This window comes from Eschrichtius robustus, chromosome 4, assembly GCF_028021215.1.
Source record: "Eschrichtius robustus isolate mEscRob2 chromosome 4, mEscRob2.pri, whole genome shotgun sequence".
In the NCBI taxonomy this organism is placed as follows: Eukaryota; Metazoa; Chordata; class Mammalia; order Artiodactyla; family Eschrichtiidae; genus Eschrichtius; species Eschrichtius robustus.
The window spans coordinates 52,873,710-52,898,407 of NC_090827.1; the positions used below are offsets into that span (position 1 = coordinate 52,873,710).

The 24,698-nt window shown below is 39.4% G+C and overlaps 1 protein-coding gene across 1 annotated transcript in view; it reads right to left on the reverse strand.

The window, feature by feature from the left end:
• GPAT3 (glycerol-3-phosphate acyltransferase 3) overlaps positions 1 to 24,698 on the reverse strand; it is a 57,613-nt gene that overhangs the window by 17,772 nt on the left and 15,143 nt on the right. Inside the window, exon 4 of the mRNA XM_068542711.1 lies at positions 2,018 to 2,288. Coding sequence (XP_068398812.1) covers positions 2,018 to 2,288 — 271 coding nt within the window. The remainder of the gene's footprint in view (positions 1 to 2,017; positions 2,289 to 24,698) is intronic.

Sequence of the window (24,698 nt, forward strand, 5' to 3'; positions counted from 1 at the left end):
CAGCGATTTGAAGGTCCGATTCAGTTTTTCTTTGGATGCCATATTTTCATGTCAGTCACTAATGCAATAACTAAATGACTGCTTAATCTCATCCAACAATCACACAAAAGTTTTAAAATAATGTTTTGTGCCATCTTGTCCTAATGAGAATCACTTGTTCCTACACATTAAATCAGAAGAGGTTATATATTTTAACATGTTTAACAACTGGGTTCAGAACTACTGAACATTTTTATTTGCTAAATTAACAGAAAATTCTGTTTTCCAGTCTCAGTGAGCCAACATGAGAGTTCTCACAGATGACACAAGTTTTCTGCCACAATCTGTGTTGCTTAAGAGCTTTACTGAGATACAACTCACACGTCATACAATTCACCACTTAAAGTGGCAATTCAATAGTTTTTGCCACATTCACAGTTATTCAACCATCAACACAATTTTAGCACAATCTGTTTTTTAAATGCTCACTTTGTAGCAACTGCTTCTTTTAAAAAGCATTTACAAAGCAATTCTTTCCCATGAAGAGTATGTACTAAGAGTAGGAGCCTCAATTCTGCCATTTTCTTCTTGTTCTTGGGTGCTTATATTACTGGATTATCCTAAATCTGTGGTTTCTTTGCAAGAATCTTTTTATGTCATGTATCTATTTTATGAGCATTAATTTAAACTAGATAATAGAATCATATCACTATTTGGTGGGCACCCCCAGCAAGTGAAAGCTAACCAACATATGAGGGCATCTCAAGTACTCTGGGCTGTAAAATCCTCACTCTTTCTTCAGGTTGCCTTGGATACGGTGCCTGACCCATGGACCAAGTGAAGATGTAAGAGCTCGTCTATATATTCAACTTTACTGAAATTTCATTTCTTTATAAGAATAAAAATAAAATCAATGGAAGCACTAATTATAAATAGACTAGAAACTTCTAATAAATAAAAGCTGAAACATTTCCCAAACACAACAATGGATAATCTTGTGCACCCCAGAGTGCATGAACCCCACTTTGGGAACACTGGCTTAATGTTCAAGCAAGTGTGTCCTAATTTCACTTTGTTATCACAGCTGAAATGATTCCCCAAAGACATACCCCAACATCTACACAGTGGCAACATGAGCACAAGAAAAGAGAAAGAGCTTCTTAGAAATGTGCCTTTGCCTACACTTAAGCAATCTCTTCCCGCATAATAAATCTGAATGAGGCAAGGATAGGCCACCCTAGGGATTGTAAAGAGGTTTCAACTCATGTGCCAATTTTAGTCTGCTGGAAGCAACTGCCTGGAAAGCTGTATTGAGAGCACACCAAGGTCATGTCCAGGGAAATGAAGCAAGACAATCAACAGCAATATCGTGCCTGGCACCCGCGCTACTACCTGCCATCACCACGCTAAACAGACCGTAACCACTTCATCCCACTGCCCGGTGTCACCCCTTCAACTCACGATCCACACTGTGGCTCCAGTAAACTGGGCTTTGAGGCTACTTCCTCATGAGGCAGCACGCAAACTCAGAACCAAAACGGGGCCCAACTGGTGAACTTTTAATAGGAAAAGTGAGTGATCAAAATGGAACTAGGTGGAACAAATTCACCCTTCCAAATATCTCTCTCCCCCGTGGTAACCATTCTGAGGAATTTTTTTTCTCCTGTGCAGCTATGAATGGCTACAGACCAGCAAAGAGAGGCAGTCACAGTTTGGATGACGCGCTGGTGAACGTGAAACTGTAAATACTCTCTCTTCTTTTTTCTAACTTCCCTTTTCTATCCATCCTCAAATTTTCCATGACTGAAAGAGCAACACGGATGCAGTTAATATATACTGGATTCTGAATACACACTTTCATTTGGGAAAAATGTGAGAGAATAAATAATATGTTTTGGTGGAGGTCACGTTTAGCGGTGTTTTCTAAATGGGAAGGGGTGGGTTAGTATCATTAATACTCTCACGTGGCCATTCCATACATGATTTAAAAAGAAAGCTGAACCAATTGTACCATCAAGTTACTGGGCAGGAGACGTACCTCAGAGGTAGTAGGACACAGTAGCGCACTATGACGCCCAGCACCCACACCATGGTGAGCTTCGGACTGATGTACTGGAAATTTACATTGGTCCTTGTGAGGAGATTCCATGACACTAGCTCCTCTGAGGAGAACCTCTGGGTCACTTCGTCTTCCACAATGGCTTCCAATCCCTTCTTGGAGAAATAAAACACGTCAGACAGCTCAAAGTCCCTTCCTCGCAGACCAGACAGCCCTTTTTCCATGGGTGACTCATCTCTTTGGATAATACCTTAAAAGAAAGCATCAGGACATGAGAAAATGCCATAGGACAGAAGAACAACTGATCAAAGAGGCTACTTTAACGTGTGCAGAAGACAAATAAATAAATCGAATGGGTAACATGAAGCAGATTTCAGAAATAAAAGACAAGCAACTGCAGTGGGAAAAGAGGTAAAAATCCCTGAGTCTGTGTGAAACGGCTTCTACCCAATGATTTCAATTCATTACAGAGGAATTTGGTCCTCAATAACCCTTTTGCTTGCACCTTCTCCCTATGAATCATTAGCAAAAGAACTCACAGAAACAAACTCTCCCCAAGTATAAATCTAGACTGTGTAGAAACAAAGATTTATGTTTTCCCCAGATAAAAACTATAAAGCCAGAAAGCAAGCAAAATGGCAAAAGATATTTACCACAAATAGCAAAAATTTGATGTTTTTAATATGTAAAAATTATTTAATAAGAAAAACATAGGCTCCTGCAAAAAAGTAAGCAAAGTTCATGAACTGAATTCGTAGAAAAAAGATAAATAGTTAATAAATATTTTAAAGCTTTTTTACTTGTAATCAAAGAAACGTGAATCAGACAAAGAGTGGCCTATTTGCATGATCAAATCAGCAATATGTTTGTTTAATGATAAAGTTCACAGACAGAAATGACACAGGTACTCTCATACTCAATTTGTATGAGTGTGGAACTAGGAGCAATTTTGTCAAAATCTGTTTGGCATGAAGAAACTAAAAATAGTTTTGCTGATGATTCAATAATTCCAATTCTAGGAATCTGTCATAAGAAAATAATCAGAAACGCAGGCAAGAGTGTTCACTGTAGCATTTTCATTATAATAGATCCAGACAGGGACTTCCCTGGTGGCACAGTGGTTAAGAATCCGCCTGCCAATGCAGGGAACATGGGTTCGAGCCCTGGTCCAGGAAGATCCCCCATGCCGTGGAGCAACTAAGCCCGAGCACCACAACTACTGAGCCTGTGCTCTAGAGCCTGCGAGCCACAACTACTGAAGCCCGCACGCCTAGAGCCCGTGCTCCGCAACAAGAGAAACCAACGCAATGAGAAGCCCTCCCTCGCCGCCAACTAGAGAAAGCCCACGCGCAGCAACGAAGACCCAACACAGCCAAAAATTAATTAATTAAAAAAAAATAGATCCAGACAATGAGATATAGTATATCCATTAATAAAAACTATAATGTTAAGTGAAAAAAGTCAGGATCTAAAACTATGGTTTACTCTTAACTCTATGAAATATATATATAGTAAAAATGTCCAGAAGGAAACATTAAGTGGTTATCTCTGGGCAATAGGACTAGGTTTTCCTCTTTATACTGTTATTGTATTTTCCATAAAGAAAACAATTCAAAGATTTTTTAAAGTAGCATAAGTTTGGTAGATTGAAAAATGACTACTGCCACTCGGTTCTACCCACTGAATAAAAATAATAGATGAGAAGATCTTCAAAATAAAAAGTAGCTATATACACAGTGACATGGCTATCCATTTGTCCCTATGGGGCATATCACAAATGAATTTACTTCTTACATTAATTAGAAAAGTCAAGACTTAAGACGTTGAGTTCCCTGAAAGAAGATCCCCTTTGATTTTCTCATCTTTCAGTTTACTAGGAAATCAATGAGGAAAGTAGAGACAGCTATGTGATCTGCCCTCTGGAGAACTTGGATGTGCATCTGTAGGAGGAGCTGTAATACACCCATTTTTTGAAGGGATGGCAGCATAATGCACTGGAGTAGAAAGTAAAGAGGATCTGGAATCCAAAGTCAAGTTCTGTTAGGACAACCACCAGCTTGCTCTGTGACCGGGGTTAACCAATAAGTCACCGAACTTGGTGTTCTCCTTTATAAAATGGGGGGCAGGGGGCTGGGAAAGTCCTTACAAAGGCTAAAGTTTTCTGATTTCACTTTTGAGTTTTTTGGTGGGTTTTGTTTGTTTTTGCCCGCATGCAAAGCTAATACCTAACCACCTTAAGAATGAGAGCACTAAAGTAAGTTCTTGAATGATCATTAGATTATCTTTTTCAGTAGCGTACCCCAAGTGGTTTAATCTTTCCTCATCTCTGCAAAGGGTTTAATCAGTATTAGAAAATGAACCAAATAGTTTTGCTACTGAATTACCCTCTTGCTCTGTAGGTGCTGCAGTACCACTGAGAGCAGGTTACTCAATCCGAGCACTGGCCAATATTTAGCAGTGCAAGAGTTTCATTATTTAGCAAAGTATAGACTTTTTTTATTAAGTCTAGAAGGGAAGAAATGAACAGTTACTTGGGAAATCGCTGAATGAAATACACTGGAGACAGGAGACTGCCCTTCTAAAAAATAACCTTTTTCAGAAGGACCAGAGATAAAAATACAAGTTCAAGTTGCCTCATATTATTTAACTGAGCCAGGAGAGAAGAGATCTGTAAACAGAAGCCAACCCTTTAGCCACTACACATTTGATGTGCAATGTTTTCTCTGCCCTCTGACCTACTTTATTCTGTGTAACTCAAATAAAATATAACTCAATTTTATATTTTCCTTAAGCCTCTTTTGAAAGTATGTGGGTAACTGCAATGCATCTAACTGACAAAGGATTCATTTCCAGAATATCTTAACATACAAAAAATTCATAAGAAAAAGTCAAAGAACTCAGTTTAAAAAAATGCTTAAGTATATGGCGAGGAATTCATAAAAAGAGTAAGCCTTAATGACTTACTTACTTTTAAATAAACATTTAAAACGATGTTCAGCTTCCCTATAATCAGAGAAATGCAAAAACCACAATGAGATACTATTTCATGCCCATGAAGACTGATAAAAATTTTTAATTGAATAATATCAAGCGTTGGTAAAGACCTGGGACAATGGAATGTAATTAGCACAACCACACTAGAAAACAATTTGGCACTGTCTAGTAAATTTAAAGATAGTCACAGCCCAAGACCCAGCAACTCTACTTCCAGGTACACCGCAGGAAGATCTGCGTTTAATAATTGCAAATATACAGAAAAACTGCAGTGATGGTTCACTTTACCCAGATCCACGAACTGCCAATGTTTTGTCACATTTGCTTTACTGTCGTATCTCTGTATGTATAAAACAATACTTTTTTCTGAACCACTTGAGAACAAATTGCAGACATCATGCCCCTTACCCCCAAATATTTCAGCATAGATTTCTTTAGGACGTGGAGCTTCACTTATTTAACCTCAGTACTTTTTTTTTTTTTTGGCCTTGTCGCGGGGCTTGCGGGATCTTAATTCCCCAACCAGAGATTGAACCAGGGCCACGGCAGTGAAAGCACCAAGTCCTAACTGCTGGACCGCCAGGGAACTCCCATAACCACTGTACAATTATCAAAATGAGGAAAGTTGACATTACTGCAATACTAGTATCTACAGACCTTATTTAAATTCTGACAATGGTACCAATATCTTTCATAGCATTTTTTTTCTGGTCCAGGATTCAACCCAGGATTGTACCATACCTTTACATGTCGTCTCTGTAGTCTCCTATTATATGAAAAGTTTCCTCAGCCTTTCTTTGTTTTTCAAGATACTGACATTTCTTAAGAGCACAAGCCATTTATTTTGTAGAATGTCTCAATTTGGGTTAACGTGATGTCTCTTCGCGGTTAGATGCAGGTTGTACACTTTGGGCAGGAATATTATGTAAGTGATGCTGTATCCTTCTCAGTGCATCACATGGGGAGGCACTGATGTCAGTTTGTCCCATGATTTGTGACGTTTAAACTTTGACCACTTGGTTTGAGGTAGTCAGTGCTTACAGGGTTCCTCCACTGTGAAGTTACTATTTTTCTCTTTTTGATTAATAAGTAGATAATTATTACCTATAAGTATCTATAAAAAGGAGATGCTTTGAAACTACAGAAATATCCTGCTCCTCACACTTTCACCCCAAATAAATTGATGTCTTTTAAAATAGTATTTTAATACTATGACACTATGTGTGTCATAGTGATATGATAAAGACACTATGTGTCTTCTAAAATAGTATTTTCTCTCTCCTTCATTCCCTCTACATTTATTGTTTGGTATTCCACTTTAAGGAAGAGCTTTTTCCTTATATTCTAGAGAGATTCTTATAAAATTGTGCACAAACAGGCATATATAAGAACATCTTGCCACATTGTTTATAATAGCAAAATAGTGGAATCAATACAAAGGTTCATTCAATAGGTGGATATACAGCAATATATACAAATATCGGGACTTCCCTGGAGGCCCAGTGGTTAAGACTCTGTGCTTCCACTGCAGGGGGCACGGGTTTGATCCCTGGTCGGGGAACTAAGATCCCACATGCCACCCACATGGTGTGGCCAAGAAAAATTAAATTTAATTTAATTTAAAAAATATATATACAAATATCGAATCATTATGTTGTACACCTGAAACTAATATAATGTTGTATGTCAATTATACGTAAATAAATAAATGGCAGCTCATATTTTTTAAAATGGATATATGAAGTATATACTACATAGCAGTTAAAAGAAATTAACTAAAATTTACCAAATTAGATAATTCGCAAACATCAGAAGGAACAAACAATTCAGAGTAATATGTGAAAGGTGATATTTTTATAGAGTTTGAATAATGCAAAACAATAAATACTAAGTATTGTTTAAGAATACATGCATGTATAAGGGAAGTATGAAAATAATAAACATCAAAATCAGAGTAGTAGTTTCAGGTTTGGCAGGGCAATGGAATCAGGGAGGGATAAACAGGAGAATTTGTTTTGTAAAGTTTTATTTATTAAATTAGGTGTTGGCTACACATGTGCTATAACCAAGAAGAAAAAAAAAAAGTTACATGGAACTGACAATTATTCCCAAGATGAAGCTCTATATTGTAAGAAAGCAGGTACTAGCTTAAGAGCTCTTTAATAAAGCACACAAAATCTGAAATTAGGTATTATAAAATTAGATGTCAAAAGAAGCACTACCGAATTTATAATGTTACTTCCTTCCTGAATATTGACTACTGAGGGTCAGAAATACTGACTGAATTCACCCTAAGTATGAACTTCTAACAGGAAAAAATATTCAATTCAATCCACGTATAGGGGATACTCACTATGTATCAGGCATCAAAATACACCTTAGAAAAAGAGGAAATATTTCTTTTGACACCAAAAAATGTTCATAAGTAGACCAAAAGTCTTCAAAATATAGATATAAATACATATCAGATTTAACTAGCACAGACAGTTTCTACACTGGTTTTATTGTCATTAAGGAAACCTCGTTATTATTAATAAATTAATCCTGATCCTTCAGAGAACCCACAGTTCTTAAATTGGTAAAACCCTGATTCTAGAAAATATTTCCTTTTGTTTCGCAAGTTAACCTCAAAAAAGGAAAGCCATAAACATTTGAACTTTGTCCTTACACCAATGCTTCGGCCAACACGACAAGGTTCATGCTTGGATGAAAATAAAATTAGAACAATTATATCTAATGCAAGAGATGAATTGCACAAGCTGTCTGTGCCACCTGCCTTGAGCAAGTCACTGGTACATAAATAATACTAGCTATGAAAGGCCTGTTAAAAGAAATGGAGGCTGAAGTTAAAACCATCTCAAATATAATTAACTCTAAATTAGCTGAGTGAACTCCTGGAATAACTGCCCATTTATAAATCACGCTAGTTTTTCCATCTTCCAGCTGTAAAGTATGCTTTCTAGGTCAGCAATTACGGAAAATCAGGGTCCACCACAGACCAAAAGTGGATATAGCAGGCTTATGTACAGAAGTTGATCCTTAACCTACCAATAGGCTATATTCCAAAAGTCAGAAGCTCAGAGTTTAAGACACACTCTCTCATGGAAACTTTGAATTAGTCTGTTTAGAGCTAGAGTCCTATCCAATCATAAGCCTAATTAACCCAAAATATACGTGATCATATAGTAGCAGTACCGTGAAATAGAAATCTCCTTTAGCACTATTTCCACAGGAAATTTAAAAATTAAATCTGGCTTGGAATCAACAAAAACAAAACAAAAAACTTCCTCGTCCTGTAGTGACTTAGAGGGGGCATTAGGGGCACTTTCTGGGACACTGTTAATGTCCTATTTCTTGATCTAGGTGAGAGGTCCATGAGTACATTTACTTTGGGAAATCCACCAAGTTGTACATTTATAATTCTACACTCTTGTCTATGTATATTATGCTTCAATTTTGTAAAAATTGTACTTGAGATCTGCTGGATGGCCTATAGTTAACAATACTGTATCGTACACTTAAAATTTTGTTGAGAGGGTAGATCTTATGTGAAGTGTTTTTACCACAATTTTAGAAAAAAACGAATTGAAGGAGACAATATCTGTTAATCCCCTATTTCCATGATTTACCTATTATAGAATTAAATAAATACTACGTCTCTTAAAAAAAAAAAGTTTACTCTACATCCCCCTACCCAATTATTAAGCAATTGGGCAGGAAGGAGTTTACCTGTCCCAGCACCAACTAGTGGTGGCAAGGTCCTTTTTCTGCTATGAGAATCTCCTCTGAGGGTCTCTAGTTCTTGGCAAGAAAGCCAGGCCTACATTCTTCCCTCCCATGCCCCAATATCCTTCCTGATCCATAAATGTGATTGGCCTGATTAAAGAGACCAGGGTAAAGTAGCTGTAAAGATTAATTGTATGCGGGCTTGCCTGGTGGCACAGTGGTTGACAGTCCTCCTGCCAATGGGTTCGAGCCCTGGTCCAGGAAGATCCCACATGCCCCAGAGTAACTAAGCCCGTGCACCACAACTACTGAGCCCACGTGCCACATCTACTGAAGCCTGTGCACCTAGAGCCCATGCTCTGCAACAAGAGAAGCCACTGCAATGAGAAGCCCGCGCACCACAACGAAGAGTAGCCCCCGCTTGCCGCAACTAGAGAAAGCCAGCGCGCAGCAACAAAGACTCAACGCAGCCAAAAATAAGTAAATAAATTTATTTTTTTAAAAAAAGATTAACTGTATGCGGTTGGGGCTGGGGAGTGGGGTGGATCGGAGCAGCTGGGATTAAAGAGCGGAAATATTCAGTGCCAGCCTCCGGAGAGATAAGACCCATGTTCAATCTCTTGGCATAGTTCAAGGTCCTGATACAATTCTAACGAGCCAGAGCGAAGGACAGATCCCTGAACAGACCACTGAGCTCTGTCCTCATTCTTCTCCAGTTCATTAATCATCACAGATATTCACACACTAATGAGTGAATCAACTACGCAGTCACCCAATTGCACAGGTTTCCAGCCCACTTTTTGCCATCTTTTTTCAAAATAATTTACCATCGCAAGGCTAAGCTTGAGATATACCATGTGCAAAAAATTCCCTGGGCCGTTAGTCAAGTTACAATTTCCAGCACATAAATTAGGCGATTTGAGTATGCTTACTTCACAGTGAATCCTTTGTGTTCCTGACTACCACTGCTCTCCTTCCTAAGGACTCTTTAAAAATCCAGTTTACTGTTACTAACTTAGTTAAGTGTAATAATGGTATCCAGATTATGTTTTTAAAAAGTCAGATTTTTGAGACTCATACTAAGGTACTTAGAGGTAAAATGACATAATATCTAGTTTTAAAATACTCCCATAAAAGGACATTCATTAAGGTGAGAGTACGGGGGGTGGGGGGATGGGATGAATTGGGAGATAGGGGTTGACATATAACACTACTGATACTATGTATAAAATAGATAACTAATGAGAAGCCACTGTACAGCACAGGGAACTCTACTCAATGCTCTCTGGGTACCTAAATGGGAAGGAAATCCAAAAAAGAGGGGACACGTGTATATGTATAGCTGATTCACTTTGCTGTACAGTAGAAACTAACAGAACATTGTAAAGCAACTATACTCCAATAAAAAGTTTTAAAATGAGTCACTACAATTATACATTAAAATACATGACAGCACAAAAAAAAAAAAAGTGAGAATACGGTGTTTCTGATTGCTTATCTGTATTCTCTGATTTTCGACATTGCTCACATACTACATCTGTAATTAAACTTTTAATTAAATAAAATACTTCCACAAAGGAAAAACTGAAAAAAAGGATAGATAAAGCAAATTCTTATTGAATTTGGGTGATGGCTATAAGGGAATTAACTGTACTATGCTCTTTACTTTTTAAAACTGAATACTGTATTTTTTTTAAAATCTGTTTAAGAAACTCATTTGAAAAGTCAGTTTAGCTGGGAATCAATTTCCTCATCTAAATCTCATTCATTCGTTCATTCAGTCATTACAGAGAGTGCCAGGCCAAGCACTAAAATATTCAATACACAGATGGGAGAGGGAAAAAAAGGAGTTGAACTAACTCAGTAGTTCTCAAGCATGGCTGCACATTAGAATATCTTTGGAATCTATAAAAGTAAAGACATCAGGGTCCAACCCCAACTCAACTAAATTAAAATAACTACACTTTTTAAAATATATAGGAATGGGGGAAAAACTATAAGGAAAGATATCAAAATATTAGGTCTTCTCTGAGTAATAGGATTTCATGTGGGTAACTTTTAATTTTCTTATACATCTGCAATGTCTAATTTTTCAATAAAGTATATGCATTATTTTACATAGTGAGAGAAACGTACGAAAAATGCTATTTTTAAAAACCAAAATGAGATATGTACTACTACTTACCCACCACAATGGCTATAATTAAAAAGGCCAAAAATACCAAGCACTGAAGAGGCTATGGAATGCAGACACAGCTCTGAGAGCGTACAACCGTTTTGGAATACCATTTAGCAGTTTCCAAAAGTTAAACACACTTGCTTACCCTATGACCTGGCAATTCCGCTTCAAGGTATGTACCCAAGAAAAACAAGTAAACAGGTTCACAACAATGGTCATAGCCCCTTTATTCCTAACGGCTAAAAACTGTAAAATAACCCAAATGTCAATCAACACAATAACGGGTAAACAAATTATTATGTATTTGTATAAAGAAATACTCCACAGCAATTTAAAAAAATCCACTGATTCATGTAACAACATGGAGAAATCTCATAAACATTATGCTGCTTGAAAAAAACACAAAAGAGCCCATCCTATATGATTTCATTTATGTGAATTTCAAAAAAAAAATAGGAAAAACTAATTGATAATGGCAGAAATCAAAAGAGAGGTTACAATGAGGACTGAGGGATGAGTCACGCCTACTAAGCAGGGCCTGAGAGAACTTTGAGATCATGAATATGTTCTTCAGCTGAATCTGGGTGGTAGTCACATTGGTTTACAAGTACGTAAAAATTCATCTTGTTGAACAGTTGATATTTGTGCAGTTTAATGTATGTTAATTATGCCTCAATTTTTTGGGGGAATCAGAAAACTGTTACAGGGACTTCCCTGGTGGTCCAGTGGGTAAGACTCCACGCTCCCAATGCAGGGGGCCCAGGTTCAATCCCTGGTCAGGGAACTAGATCCCTCATGCTGCAACTAAGAGTCTGCATGCCGCAACGAAGATCCCGTGAGCCGCAACGAAGACACGGTGCAGCCAAAATAAATAAATAAATAAATATTTTTTAAAAAGAAAACTGTCACATTTAAGAGTCTCCACAACTTTTAGCTATAATCCCAATTAGAGGCTCTAGCCAATCATACCTACCCTTCCCACGAATAATTTTGTCTTCCTTCCTAAACTAAAAAGACAACTGACATTTATTGAATGCTTCCTGATGCCAGACTGTGTGCCAAACCCTTGACATGTACACTCATGTAATCCCCATAATCCTATGAGGTATTGTCTATTATCCCCATTTTACAGACTAGGAAACTAAGGCTCAGAGTGATTGGGTAACTTAGCTGGAGCCATGGGGAGAGAAAGAAATAGAACCAGGATTTGAAACCAAGTCTGTGACTCCAAAACCAAATGTTCTCTCATATCCTAAACCTTCAAATTCCATGTCACTCTCCAACAGTTGCTCTCTGACAAACCTCAAAGATGTAAGATCTTTCCCATCAACTCCACATCAGCCCCAGTTCTTCCTTGCTAAAGAGAAGCCCTGAGTAGCAGTTCTACTGAGTATCTCTCCTACCTTTGAAGGAAGAAATGGAACTTTGATATGGGAAAACCTATAAGTGTCCTCCATCTGTCATTAATCTGGACACGCACTTGTCACTGACTGACTTAGGCTTAATCATCCCTCCCAGGAAGCAGGAACTCAAGTCACTGGTTTTTTTGTTTTTTTGTTTTTCCATCTGGGGCAGGAATCTTTTACAGCCTGGAGCACATCCCATTAGGTCTTCCTACAGTAAGCCCAATAAAAAACAGCCCCTGGGCAGTGGTCCATTTAATACTCCCTCAGTTTGTAGTTCAGCCAGGTCCGAGTTGCCCAGGAGGCTGTTCTGTCCAATTTGTGATTCAGCACACAGATGTCCTGCGGTATCCTTCCTCTTCAAGTCCTCTCTGAGGCAGAAGCAGCTGCCCCAGGCATCTTGCAGGTTAGTCAAGGTTTAGAAAGGATAATAATCACCCTTGATGTTTTATCGTTGTCACTGTTAGGGTTTATTCTAAAGTCATTTACCTCTGTTATATCCTCATTAACCTGGACTGTTACCCAGCCAAGGTTTGTAGAAAACAGCCTCTATACAATCTGTTGTATCCTCAGCCATGACTCTACATTGAGTTCAAGGTCTCTGAGCCAAAGACAGAGTGACTGTAAAGTTAAGAAGGTTAAGCTTCAGTCTCCTCACCTGCACGGCCCCTTCCGAGCTCCCACACCTAACTTTGTGTATTCTTTTTCTTAAAGAGAGTCTCCAAATTGTATAAGCTTCAGGCCCCCACAAAACCTGGATTGGTCCCCACCTCTGAATCAAATTATTTTGTTGCTACGAGTGACAGATCTACGTTAACCCCTCACCCTACAACCTAAAATGATTTAGAAGAAGAAATACTTAGGATGAGAGAAACATGTTATTACCAGTAAGTATTAGAACACTGAGAGTTCACAGACACACATTAACATCTTTCTGCTTAGTTTCACCTATTATTGATAATATTTTATCGATTTGATGGTCAAATTAGCAATATACTTGTAAGAGGGGTTGCTGTTGGCTAGGTCATTTTTTGGTTGCTGTTTTAAGGTTTGAAGTTTATCTGTTCTTGGAAGTAGAGAGATCGGTAAGGATGAAAAACAAAAATATGAATACAATGCAAACTGAAGAAAAAAAAAACTCACTACATAAAAGTTTCACAAGTGTCCCTGCTTTAGAATGACATTCGTATGTACCATATAATAGGTCCATAAAAAGAAAAGGGGGCAAAATCAGCAGAACTATCATGACCCATGATATACATGAAATGTGCTCAAAATAAATGCTGACGTAGCATCTCCTTTGGTTCCCTAAGAGCTACTCAATCACGATTGCCTAGTTTTTAAAAAAAACTTTAGAGTTATGAAACTACTCGTGCTCCCCTCCCCCCCAGTAACGTTTCCCCAGTTGGCACATTTAAGAGTCACATTCAACTTTTTTTTTTTAACATGAAAAGGGTAAAGTTTACTTTAAACACCTACACATCCCACTAGTTAATCCAAGTAGGAAAAACAAAATAAGGACAGGGGAGAAAGTCCACATATGATGCAAAATAAGAATTTACAAAGAAGAAATAACATAAACAGAAAAGTATAAAAATCATAAGAAACAACTTTGCATAAAGTCCTACGCAAATGAATATAATAAAAAGCTAGGCAAAATGGATAGCTTTCTAACTAAGAAAATATTACTAATATTGACACCAAGAGATGATTGCTCTAAACGGTGGGGGGGGGGGGGACAGTTCAGGAGGTAATGTGAGCGCTGGGGAACAACAGATGAAGCTTTGCTCGACCACCACTCATCTCCTGCTGTGCGGCCCAATTCCTAACAGGCCTCATACCCGGGGATTGGGGATCCCTGCTCTAAAGAGAACCATTTGCACAAATGCAATAATGTTGTGGGGAGTAAGGAAACTTTACCTGTCCCAGACCCGAACCATTTTACAAGGAATTTTACCAAACCTTTAAATCTGAGAAGAAAGGGCATAAAGGGGGAAGGAGGGAAGTAAGTAGGTAGGTAATACACTAATCTCAAATATAAGGATCAATTGCAAAAATCCTAACTCCAATTTTGGCAGACAGCTTCCAGCACCATATTATGACCAAGCAATGTTTAGTCCATAAACACAAAGACGACTCTAATATTAAGCTATTAATGTAATTTACCATAATATGCCTAAGGGGGTGGGGGAAATACTCATCACCAGATATGCTGAAAAGCATGACAAATTCAACATTCATTCTTGATTTACAAAACAAGCATCAAGAAGTATTTACTGGACTTCCCTGGTGGCGCAGTGGTTAAGAATCCGCCTGCCAATGCAGGGGACACGGGTCCGAGCCCTGGTCCGGGAAGATCCCACATGCCGCGGAGCAACTAAGCCCGTGCGCCACGACTGCTGACCCTGCACTCTAGAGCCCGCTTGCCGCGACTACTGAGCCAACATGCTGCAACTACTGAAGGCCGCGCACCTAGAGCCTGTGCTCCGCAACAAGAGAAGCCACCACAATGAGAAGCCCGCGCACCACAACGAAGAGTAGCCCCCACTCGCCGCAACTAGAGAAAGCCCGCGCACAGCAACGAAGACCCAACGCAGCCAAAATAAATAAATAAAATTAAAAAAAAAAAAAAAGTATTTACCATAAGATGGAAAACTAGATCAAAGCCAACCTGATGCTTACAGGGAAGATGCTACAGGCACTACAGCCCGTCCCCAGCAGGAACGGCAACTAACACCACTGCTAGTCAAGGCTGTATTGGAGTAGCAGCCAGCACAATTAGACAAGGGAAAGAAATGAAGTATAAACTGGAAAAGAAATAAAATACAAACTAAAATTGAATAAGAAGTGGTAAAACTATCACTACGAAGATAAAATAGCTGCATGCCTGAAAAAAAGGAAATCTGAAACCTACATAAGTAGAATTCTTACTTTTTTATATCCTTCTGCCTTACTAAAGTCAAAGCTTTCCAATATACAAACAACAATCAGTTAGAAGATATGATGGAAGAAGAGGCTCCATTTATAATATCTACTGGAATTATAAACTTAAGAGGAAATGTACACTGTCTAAGGAAAACTTTCAAACACCTCTGGAGGGTACAAAGAAACACCTAAACAAATGGAAAGATGTAATGTTCTTGGAGAAGAAGACTCAACACAGATAAGGTCAAACCACCCTCAGTAAATTTATAAATTTACCACAATGCCAGTAAAAATAGATAGTTGTATTTCCTCTGGAACATAGACAAGCTGAATGTCAAGATCATACGGATCATAAGCAAGAATTCACAAGACAGTTCTGTAAGGAAAAGCAATGAGAACAATGATCCCTGCCAGATATTAAAATGTCAATAATTAAAGCAATGCACCAGTGCATGACAAGACAAGTAAACACTGCAGAATAGAAGGTTCAGGAATAGATACAAAACTACACTAGAATTCAGGAAATTATTAAGGTTGCATCACAAATCATTTGGGTAGAGATGGGCTTTCTAATAGACAGTGTTGCAACATCTGGGTAGCCATCTGGACAAATACACCAGAATAAATGAATCAAAGATTTAAATTTTTTTTTTTAAAGCCATAAAAGTAGTCAAAGAAAACACTGGAGAATTCCCTTAAGACTTGGCAGAAAGAAAATCTTTCTACTAAAAAAAATAAAAATCCAGAAGCTATAAAAAGAAAATATTGATAAGTTTGGCTACATAAAATTGAAAGATATCGGACTTCCCTGGAGGCCCAGTGGTTAAGAATCCGCCTGCCAATGCAGGGGACACGGGTTCGAGCCCTGGTCTTGGGAGATCCCACATGCTGTGGAGCAAATAAGTCTGTGCGCCACAACTACTGAGCCTGCGCTCTAGAGCCCGCGAGCCACAACTACTGAGCCCGCGTGCCACAACTACTGAAGCTCGCGCGTCCAGAGCCTGTGCTCCACAACAAGAGAAACCACTGCAACGAGAAGCCCGCGCACCGCAACGAAGAGTAGCCCCCACTCGCCGCAACTAGAGAAAGCCCGCGTGCGGCAACGAAGACCCAACGCAGCCAAAAATAAATAAATAAATAAATTTATTTAAAAAAGAAGAAAATATCTGCATAGTAAGAAGCATGATAAGCAAAGGGGAAAATACAATTGCAAACTGAAAGCAGTATTTTTAGCTCAGCACAGACAAAAGCTAATCACTTTAATATATGAGAAGGTCCCAGAAATCAAAGCGAAACAGAAATCGAGAGAGAAAAATGGGCAAAAGAAAAGAAAAGAAAAATTGCCAAAAGACAGTTTCCAGAAATAGAAATAGAAATGGCCCTTAAACATAAAACGTGTACCAAATCACACTCTCTATAAAAGAAATGCAAATTAAGACTAACATGAGTTTCCACTTCTCACCTATCAGACTGGCACAAACCCAAAAGTTTGACATACATTTACACCATTGGTGAAGCCGTGGGGAAAGAGGCACTTCCATACACCCCTAGTGGAAGTACAAATAGTACAACCATTAATGAAGGGTGATTTGGCCATCAATCAAAATTACAAATGCTCTCTGACAGAGCAATCCCATTCATGTCACAGATTTATGTTACACGTAATTCATGTTACAAATGGTGTGAATCGCCACATATTCTTTGATAGCAAAAGGTGGAGAACTACAGGTAAAAAACCATTTGCATTGATGTAATGAAATTTCTTGTAGCTGTTAAAAAAAAAGAAACTTTCTAAGTAATAATATGGAAAGAACTACAGGCTATAAGTGAAAAACTGGCTCAGAGTAGTGTTTACTGTACATCATCTTTGGTACTAGCAACCCAAGAAAATAACAAACATTTCCATTACAATAGCATGTTTGAGGTCGCATAAAGAACCACTGGAACATCCATAAGACACTAACATGGCATAGAGGTAGAAAGTAACGGCTGGAAGCTACACTTATCAAAGCACATGTTTTTAAATTGCTATGATTTTTGTACCATGTGAATGTAAATACTACCCAGGCCAGAAAGTTTTTAAAAGATGTGTAAACCCAAATTTAAAATGTTTACACAAGAACTTGCACACACATATCCTTTGTGTGTCATCTGCTGGCTCTCCCAGAATCCCATCAGTCTGATGGCTCAGCCTCTGCAGAACTGCAAAGATGCAACAAAGTGAGACCGTACTACGATCAATTTCCACATAAACCAGTGTCACCCCTGCATTTCAAATCTTACCCTAAAATACGTAATTTCTACGTTAGCTTTAAAAGTCCCTAATAACCCCACCACCACCTCACGTGTGTAGACACTCACAGAAAAGCAGTTTACAGATAAGGTATTCACTGTTTTTATTTCTGAAAAAGAGTTGATAGAAAACATCTATCGAAAAATATAGCACAGAAGAGTATCAGTGGGCAGAGGAATAAGGAGAGAGAAAATATAAAGTTAGAACTCTCTCTCCTCTGAGTTTCCACTCTCTCTGCTCCTATTCTTTTCCCTGGTTGATACTCATCTGGTTCATTTATCTCTTCCTGCCCCCCTTTTTTCTCTAGCCTCTATAAATGTCTTTCACTCAGTGAGTTCATTCAATCTACCATTTCAACTTCCACCCTCTGCAAATAATTCCCAAATGTACATCTGTAGTCCTGACTTCTTCCCCAAGGCTCACATTTTTATATGGCTGCACAGACCCTGCACCTCTGCACCAGCCCCATGGCTCTGGTTCAAGGCCCCAGTACCTTCCAGAATGGCTTTCCATCTACCACCCTCCTTTCTCCACTTTCTCCACCCTCTTCCTAACCCCGCTTCCAAAAAGCTACCAGATTTGTCCTGAATTTAATTAAGTAATTTCTTGGCCTGGAATTCAGGGCTCTTTAGGATTGAAATATCCAATCTCGACACTCTGCACCTCCAACTCACCTTCACTCATCCTAGCTCCAACCAGACTAAATCAGTTCTTGGGCCCCTAATATCTCTTAGGCTCTCCTACTCTCCTGCCTTTGCTTACAATTTCTTCCACCTGATACCCCTTTTTCTAAAATTACTCAACATTCTTCACATCAGCAGACCTCCATTTTCCCCTTTTTCATTTTCCTTGAGCCCATAAACCACCAGCCCCATTCATTATATGATGCAGGAGTTGTTTTAACTGATTATCAGCAAAGACAGGAAAAAAAGTACATGTTACATCAAACTTACAAAACATCAGTTATAAGTTTCTAAAACTAAATCAGGCTTACACTAAAAGACACAATGGATGACTTGTCCTACGAGGGTGAGGGCGAAATGGCAAGGCAATGCCCTCCCTTTAAAAAAAAAAGATGTTAGTTCTTTTTTGTTGATTACAAAATGCCTGTTTTTCTCTTGTACACACACCCTGATACACACGCCTCTCTATTGATTAGCAATCTTGGGCACAGGCTCACTTGAGCATCAGAGGCTGAGCACCCGTCACACGCTGGGATTTCGCAATGCCTGCTGGCATCACACACGATGTCTGTTGCCGAGGGTCATGTGGGTTGACCACTGACTGGCAAGGAAACTCACTGTTTAGAACATATGAGTCACTGAAAATGAGGACGTTCATTTAGTCAAGTAAATTTGTGCTAATGCTGTTGCAGAAGCAGGAAGAGGAAAGGATTCATCTGCATGATACACTAACAGATACCAACTTAATTTAGTAAACAAAAAGCTTACCACACTTTGAAAAAAAGAACATACACCTATCCTTTGCAAAGGTTTGGAGTACTTTACATAGTCTACCAAGCAGGTGAATGCTTGAATTAATCACACATAGCCAACGTCTGTACTCTCTATCCAATCTTAATCTCATTTTCTCTCTCTCTTCTTTTTTTTAAGGGATGGTCTCTGGAATTCATTATCAACTTCCCCTCTGTTAGTTAGCTATTTATTTATTTATGTATTTATGTATGTATGTATGTTTGTTTGTTTGTTTATTTGGCTGCACCGGGTCTTAGTTGTGGCACGCAGGATCTTCATTGCTGTGTGCGGGATCTTTAGTTGCGGCATGTGGGATCTTTTAGTTGCGACGTGCGGGCTCTTAGTTGCGGCATGTGGGATCTAGTTCCCCAGGGATCGAACCCGGGCCCCCTGCATTGGGAGCACGGAGTCTTAACCACTGGACCACCAGGGAAGTCCCTTCCCCCTGCTTAAATCAAGAGAATGCCACTGGTTTCAAAGGGATACCCGAAATCACTGCCCTTAACGCTGTTTTCTCTTTCAACTTGAAGAAGGGTGTCATTTGCTATGTGTATGCACTGTCTCCAGAGTACCTTAAATTTTGTAAAGGCCTGAAGCCACGTTCCTCCAAGTTGCTGTCCTCTGCATACAATGCATTTTTCCAGGTATCCAAAGATAATAAGGCCAAATGATCCACCGACAAAGTTTGTCCATGGCATCCCCTGCACCCAGACATCAGGGTCCGCTTCTATTTCCCAGGTGAAATTAGCAGGTGCAGGCTGCCCAGCGCTCAACACCAGAGAAGCACAGAGGCAAATCCTGTTTCCAGAGAGAAACACCTGGAAAGGAAGAAGGCTCTAAAGCCCTAACACAAAAGCGTCCCATTCTTTACTCTTGTTCACCAGGTATCCCAGAAGTTACAGGAGACGTAAGGGGTCTACTAGTTCTGCTCCCTGAGGAACCTTCAGAAAATGGGCTAGGGCTCCAGGGTATAGAAGCTCTTCTCTAGCCAGCCCAAGTTTTGCGGGAAACAGAGCTTTTGAGGAAGAGAAGCAGAGATACCAGGCACCTGACCTAGAAAAGCGAGTGAAGGGGTCCAGAGTAGAGCTTTTCATCACACTGTTCTGATGTTGGCACACCAAGGAGGAGGCCCCTGCCTAAGAGTTTGGCTCACCCCCAGGGCATCCAGACATCACTGGCTTCTTCCTATCCCAACCCAAGAAAAAAACTGTCTAATCACAAGTCCAATGGGATCTTTCCTTTCTCTGAGCCCAAGAGTCTATTCTCAACAAACGTAGAACCCACACTATCTGCTCCCTATCTCCCCCACCTTCCGTGTACGAGGCATGCTTTGGTGCCCTCGCCCCTCACTTTCTTGTTGGTTCGAAAACTTACGCTGCCCCGAGTGCTTCAGCAAAAAAACCCAGAAAATTGGGAACTGCTATTACAAAATCTTTTGAAGAAAGGAGAAAAGGTGAAGAGGGCTTGAGGAGTTGTTACCACTTGCTGGCAAAATAACAGAACTGATGAAGAGCTTTCTTGCTTTCTCTGCCCATAGAGCCAGTGACCCACAAGCAGACAGCGATGTTACAGAGATAAACACCACATAAAGACAGATTGAAAACTGAAATACTTAAAACATTTATAGGGAATTTGTTACAACCAAGACAACAAGGCACAGCTAAAAAATGAAAAGAGTTTTGTTATATAATTTATACCTCTCCCAAAATTCTCAATTATCTATCCAATTTGCAAAAAATCTCTACGTAATCTACCTACTAGCCTGGTCCAGTTTTCGTATCCTTTTTTGCTAATGAGAAGTTCTTTCTTACATCTATCAATTTTTTTACTTCAATTTAAGGCAATCTTTTTGTTCCATCTTTTATGGATATGGAGGGAAAGTGGGATGGCTTCCTCCTTCTAATAATTAACCAACTGAAAAATGTATAATCCCTCAGTTTTTTGTTTTTTGTTTTTCCTTTTTCTAAATTCAAAAATCAACCCTCGGGCTTCCCTGGTGGCGCAGTGGTTGAGAGTCTGCCTGCCAATGCAGGGGACACGGGTTCGAGCCCTGGTCTGGGAAGATCCCACATGCCGCGGAGCAACTGGGCCCGTGAGCCACAACTACTGAGCCTGCGTGTCTGGAGCCTGTGCTCCGCAACAAGAGAGGCCGCGATAGTGAGAGGCCCGTGCACGGCGATGAAAAGTGGCCCCCGCTTGCCACAACTAGAGAAAGCTATCGCACAGAAACGAAGACCCAACACAGCCAAAAATAAATAAATAAATAAATATTTTAAAAATGCATTTAAAAAAAAATAATCAACCCTCACAGATCTCATTCAACCCTTTATACAGGCTTCAGAATTTCCTCTTTACCACCCTTAATACAAACAGTAAACCTGGACTTACCTGTGCCTTTATATCGCATCTAAACTGCTTTGCATTTGAGGCCCTTCATAACCTAATCTTATTTCTATCTTTCGTCTCTTCTATAAACTAAGCTCACTCCCACTGCTATTTAAATGATTCCCTCATTTTCCCAGTTTAGAAAGCCATCACCTTAGTTAACCTCAATCCACCTCCACATGGCCAGTTCAACACCAAACATCCACAAAAAAACCCTCTCTGATGTCCCCCATCCAAAATGATCTCCTTTCATGCTACGCTCATTAAGTTTCTTCCTCAAATTAATTATATTTATATGTTTGTGGACTTCAATAACACCAGTGCTGCCCGATTCTCAACTGCCACACAGATATCCGGATCTTGGTGATATCTCCTTAACTAGGCTAAGGGTTGCTTGTGGGCATAGTTCCGAGTATAACGTAGGCACACGGAAGACACACAGGAATCACTGTTCATGGCCAAGACCAGGGCTAGTAATTCAAAGCAGTGCATCACTGTGTAGTTAAACATGCTGGCTCTTTTATGCACTGCAGCATCAGTCTAGGTTCTGTGCCTTGCTTTCCACTGCCTGCTTATCTAAAACTCTGCCTGTGGCTTTCTGAAGGGGCCAGTTCCTATCATGCATGTAACCAAGCCTGGTTTTTTATCCCATTTTGGAGCATCCTCCTTGGGTAAAGGATCTTGAATGTTTTCCCTCTCTCTGGTGGCTCATTCATCAAAACCATCAAGGTTACTTTAAACTCTATTCCTGTTTCCTAGGCTGTTTAAAACCTGACTAATTTAAAAGCATTCAGTCCACCATACTGCACTTCAATGATGTCAAAGTCATCAACGTAACCTCAAACAATACAACCAAATCTAAGCCAAACCCAATTACTCAACAGGTTCCCTTCCTTTCAGTTAGTGGTCCTCTGATGAGCAGTGTGAGAAGCCCCATCTAATCTCCAGATCAGGAGTGTGACAAGGTTTCATCAGGAAGGCCAACCCCAGGTCAGTTGGTAGTGAGAAGCTGTCTGCAGGTTTGTGCTAAAGAGGACTTTTGAGGCCACATCTTGGTTCAGTGCCAAAGACGTCATCAATTAGTGATGTCTGCCAGGGTCATGGGAAGGGTAACAGGTAGAATGGATTTGTTGACCCTGTTATTTGGGATTAAGATAAAATCAAAAGCTTTACTGAAATAAAGCTTCTATTTTCCTGATTTCTACATGGTTTATATATCTATAATAGAATAATTTGCCTTTTTTGCATTGTGAGTAATTTTCTATTAGTGTCTCTCAGTTATCAAGACTAAAAGTACTAAGCTAGAAGTACTGGAGATGTACTTTTAGTCTCTTGAGAAAGGTGGATGAGAAAATCTACCTCCTTTTTCATCATTATTTACCCCAGTAGTTCTCCAGAAACTTATAAAATAATCAATGCTGATTATAAAATGGGAGGATTTTAGCCCCAGATATAAATACTAATCACAGAATTAAATATGTGTTTATATCCATTTTAAAGCATAAATGGGGTGGAAGTATGGACATTGCAATCAGTTGTCAATCAACATTGCAGAGAAACCAACAGGCATTTAGAATAACAGGCAGAGTTTCATTTTAACAACTAACATTTTAACATCTCATTCAATACACTGTTGACCCATATCTTGACTGACATCCACATTAACTTCGTTTATTTGGACATAAGTAATCTGATTAAACAAGAAATCCCACAACATAAGTAATCTGATTAAACAAGAAATCCCACAACATAGAAGAGTCCATAAACTTCATCATCAAATGAACCATCAATTCAATTAAAATGTCAACCTTATGGTTTGGCATTTATGTACAGTATCTTTGATCATAATGCTGGATAGTCTTAACGGATTTGTTTTCTTTAAAATTTCGGTTGATGATTTAGGATTGAAATGTTATGAGTTTCCTAGGATGTGACAAAGCCAACACTCAGCAGAGGAGATTCCATTTGTGGAAGAGTCACCTCAACCTTCAAAGGGAGAATTAGAAGACATTGGCCAGAGGGGCTGGTAAGGAAGGCATGGCTTAGGGTAGGAAGTGGTGGCGAGGGATTCTGAGTAGGAAAGACAAATTGGGATTCCTTTTCAGGCTACCTTTGACTAACGATGTGATCTGAAGCAAGTTACTTGACCTTCTTCACCTGCAGTTTTCTCATCAGTAAAATGAGGATTAACAAGATGTTATCCTCATGTAAATAATGTAAATTAATTTTGCACAGTGGAGTTGGTGTTTAAGAAATAGTGGTGATTATTATTATTATTGATAGGTTCTTATCTATAAGGCAGAAACAAAATGGAGAAGCTCTGGAGTTTTGATTAGGGTTTTCTCTGTGGGGTAGGGTGGCCAGAAGCGGCATGGTGAATGGGAGGTTGGTTTTGGGAACGCTTTTTTATTTATTTATCTATCTATCTATCTATCTATCTATTTCTTTATTTTTGGCTGCGTTGGGTCTTGGTTGCTGTGCGCGGGCTTTCTCTAGTTGCGGCGAGCAGGGGCTACTCTTCATTGTGGCACGCGGGCCTCTCATTGCAGTGGCTTCTCTTGTTGCAAAGCACAGGCTCTAGGCGCACAGGCTTCAGTAGTTGTGGCGTGCGGGCTCAGTAGCTGTGGCTCATGGGCTCTACAGCGCAGGTCCAGTAGCTGTGGCACACGGGCTTAGTTGCTCTGCGGCATGTGGGATCTTCCCGGACCAGGGATCGAACCCATGTCCCCTGCACTGGCGGGCAGATTCTTAACCACTGCGCCACCAGGGAAGTCCCTGGGAACACTTCTAAAATGACAAGCTGGATTTTGAATTTGATGGGCACCTGATGAGATGTCCGCTCCTCCCAACAGTAAAGAGAACTCTAAATAAACAGGGGATGTGTTCTCGAGTTGACTGTCCTATCATCTGATCCTATTATCTTTTCACTCTCAAAGAATCCTTGTGTCTTAGTTTTCACCCAGCTTTTTCAAACCTCCACAGTTCTGAGATGAAGGTACCCTCTTCTAAACTACTGAGGTATTTGGGACTAAGAGAGCTAAATCACCAACAAGATCCCCAACTAGTTACTGCTGAGGAGAGAAAGATTTAAAACCTGCTTATATTAGGTACATTTTTTTAAAAACTAATTTCATAGAAAATAGGGACAGGGCACAGGGCAAGTCATCCACTTTGTTACAGCTGTATGAAAAGAAAAACAATCTGAAAAATAGTAGAGAGTATGTTTTATGGGCTAAAATATACTGGAAAAACTGGTTTATTAGCATGGGAGCCTTTCTTT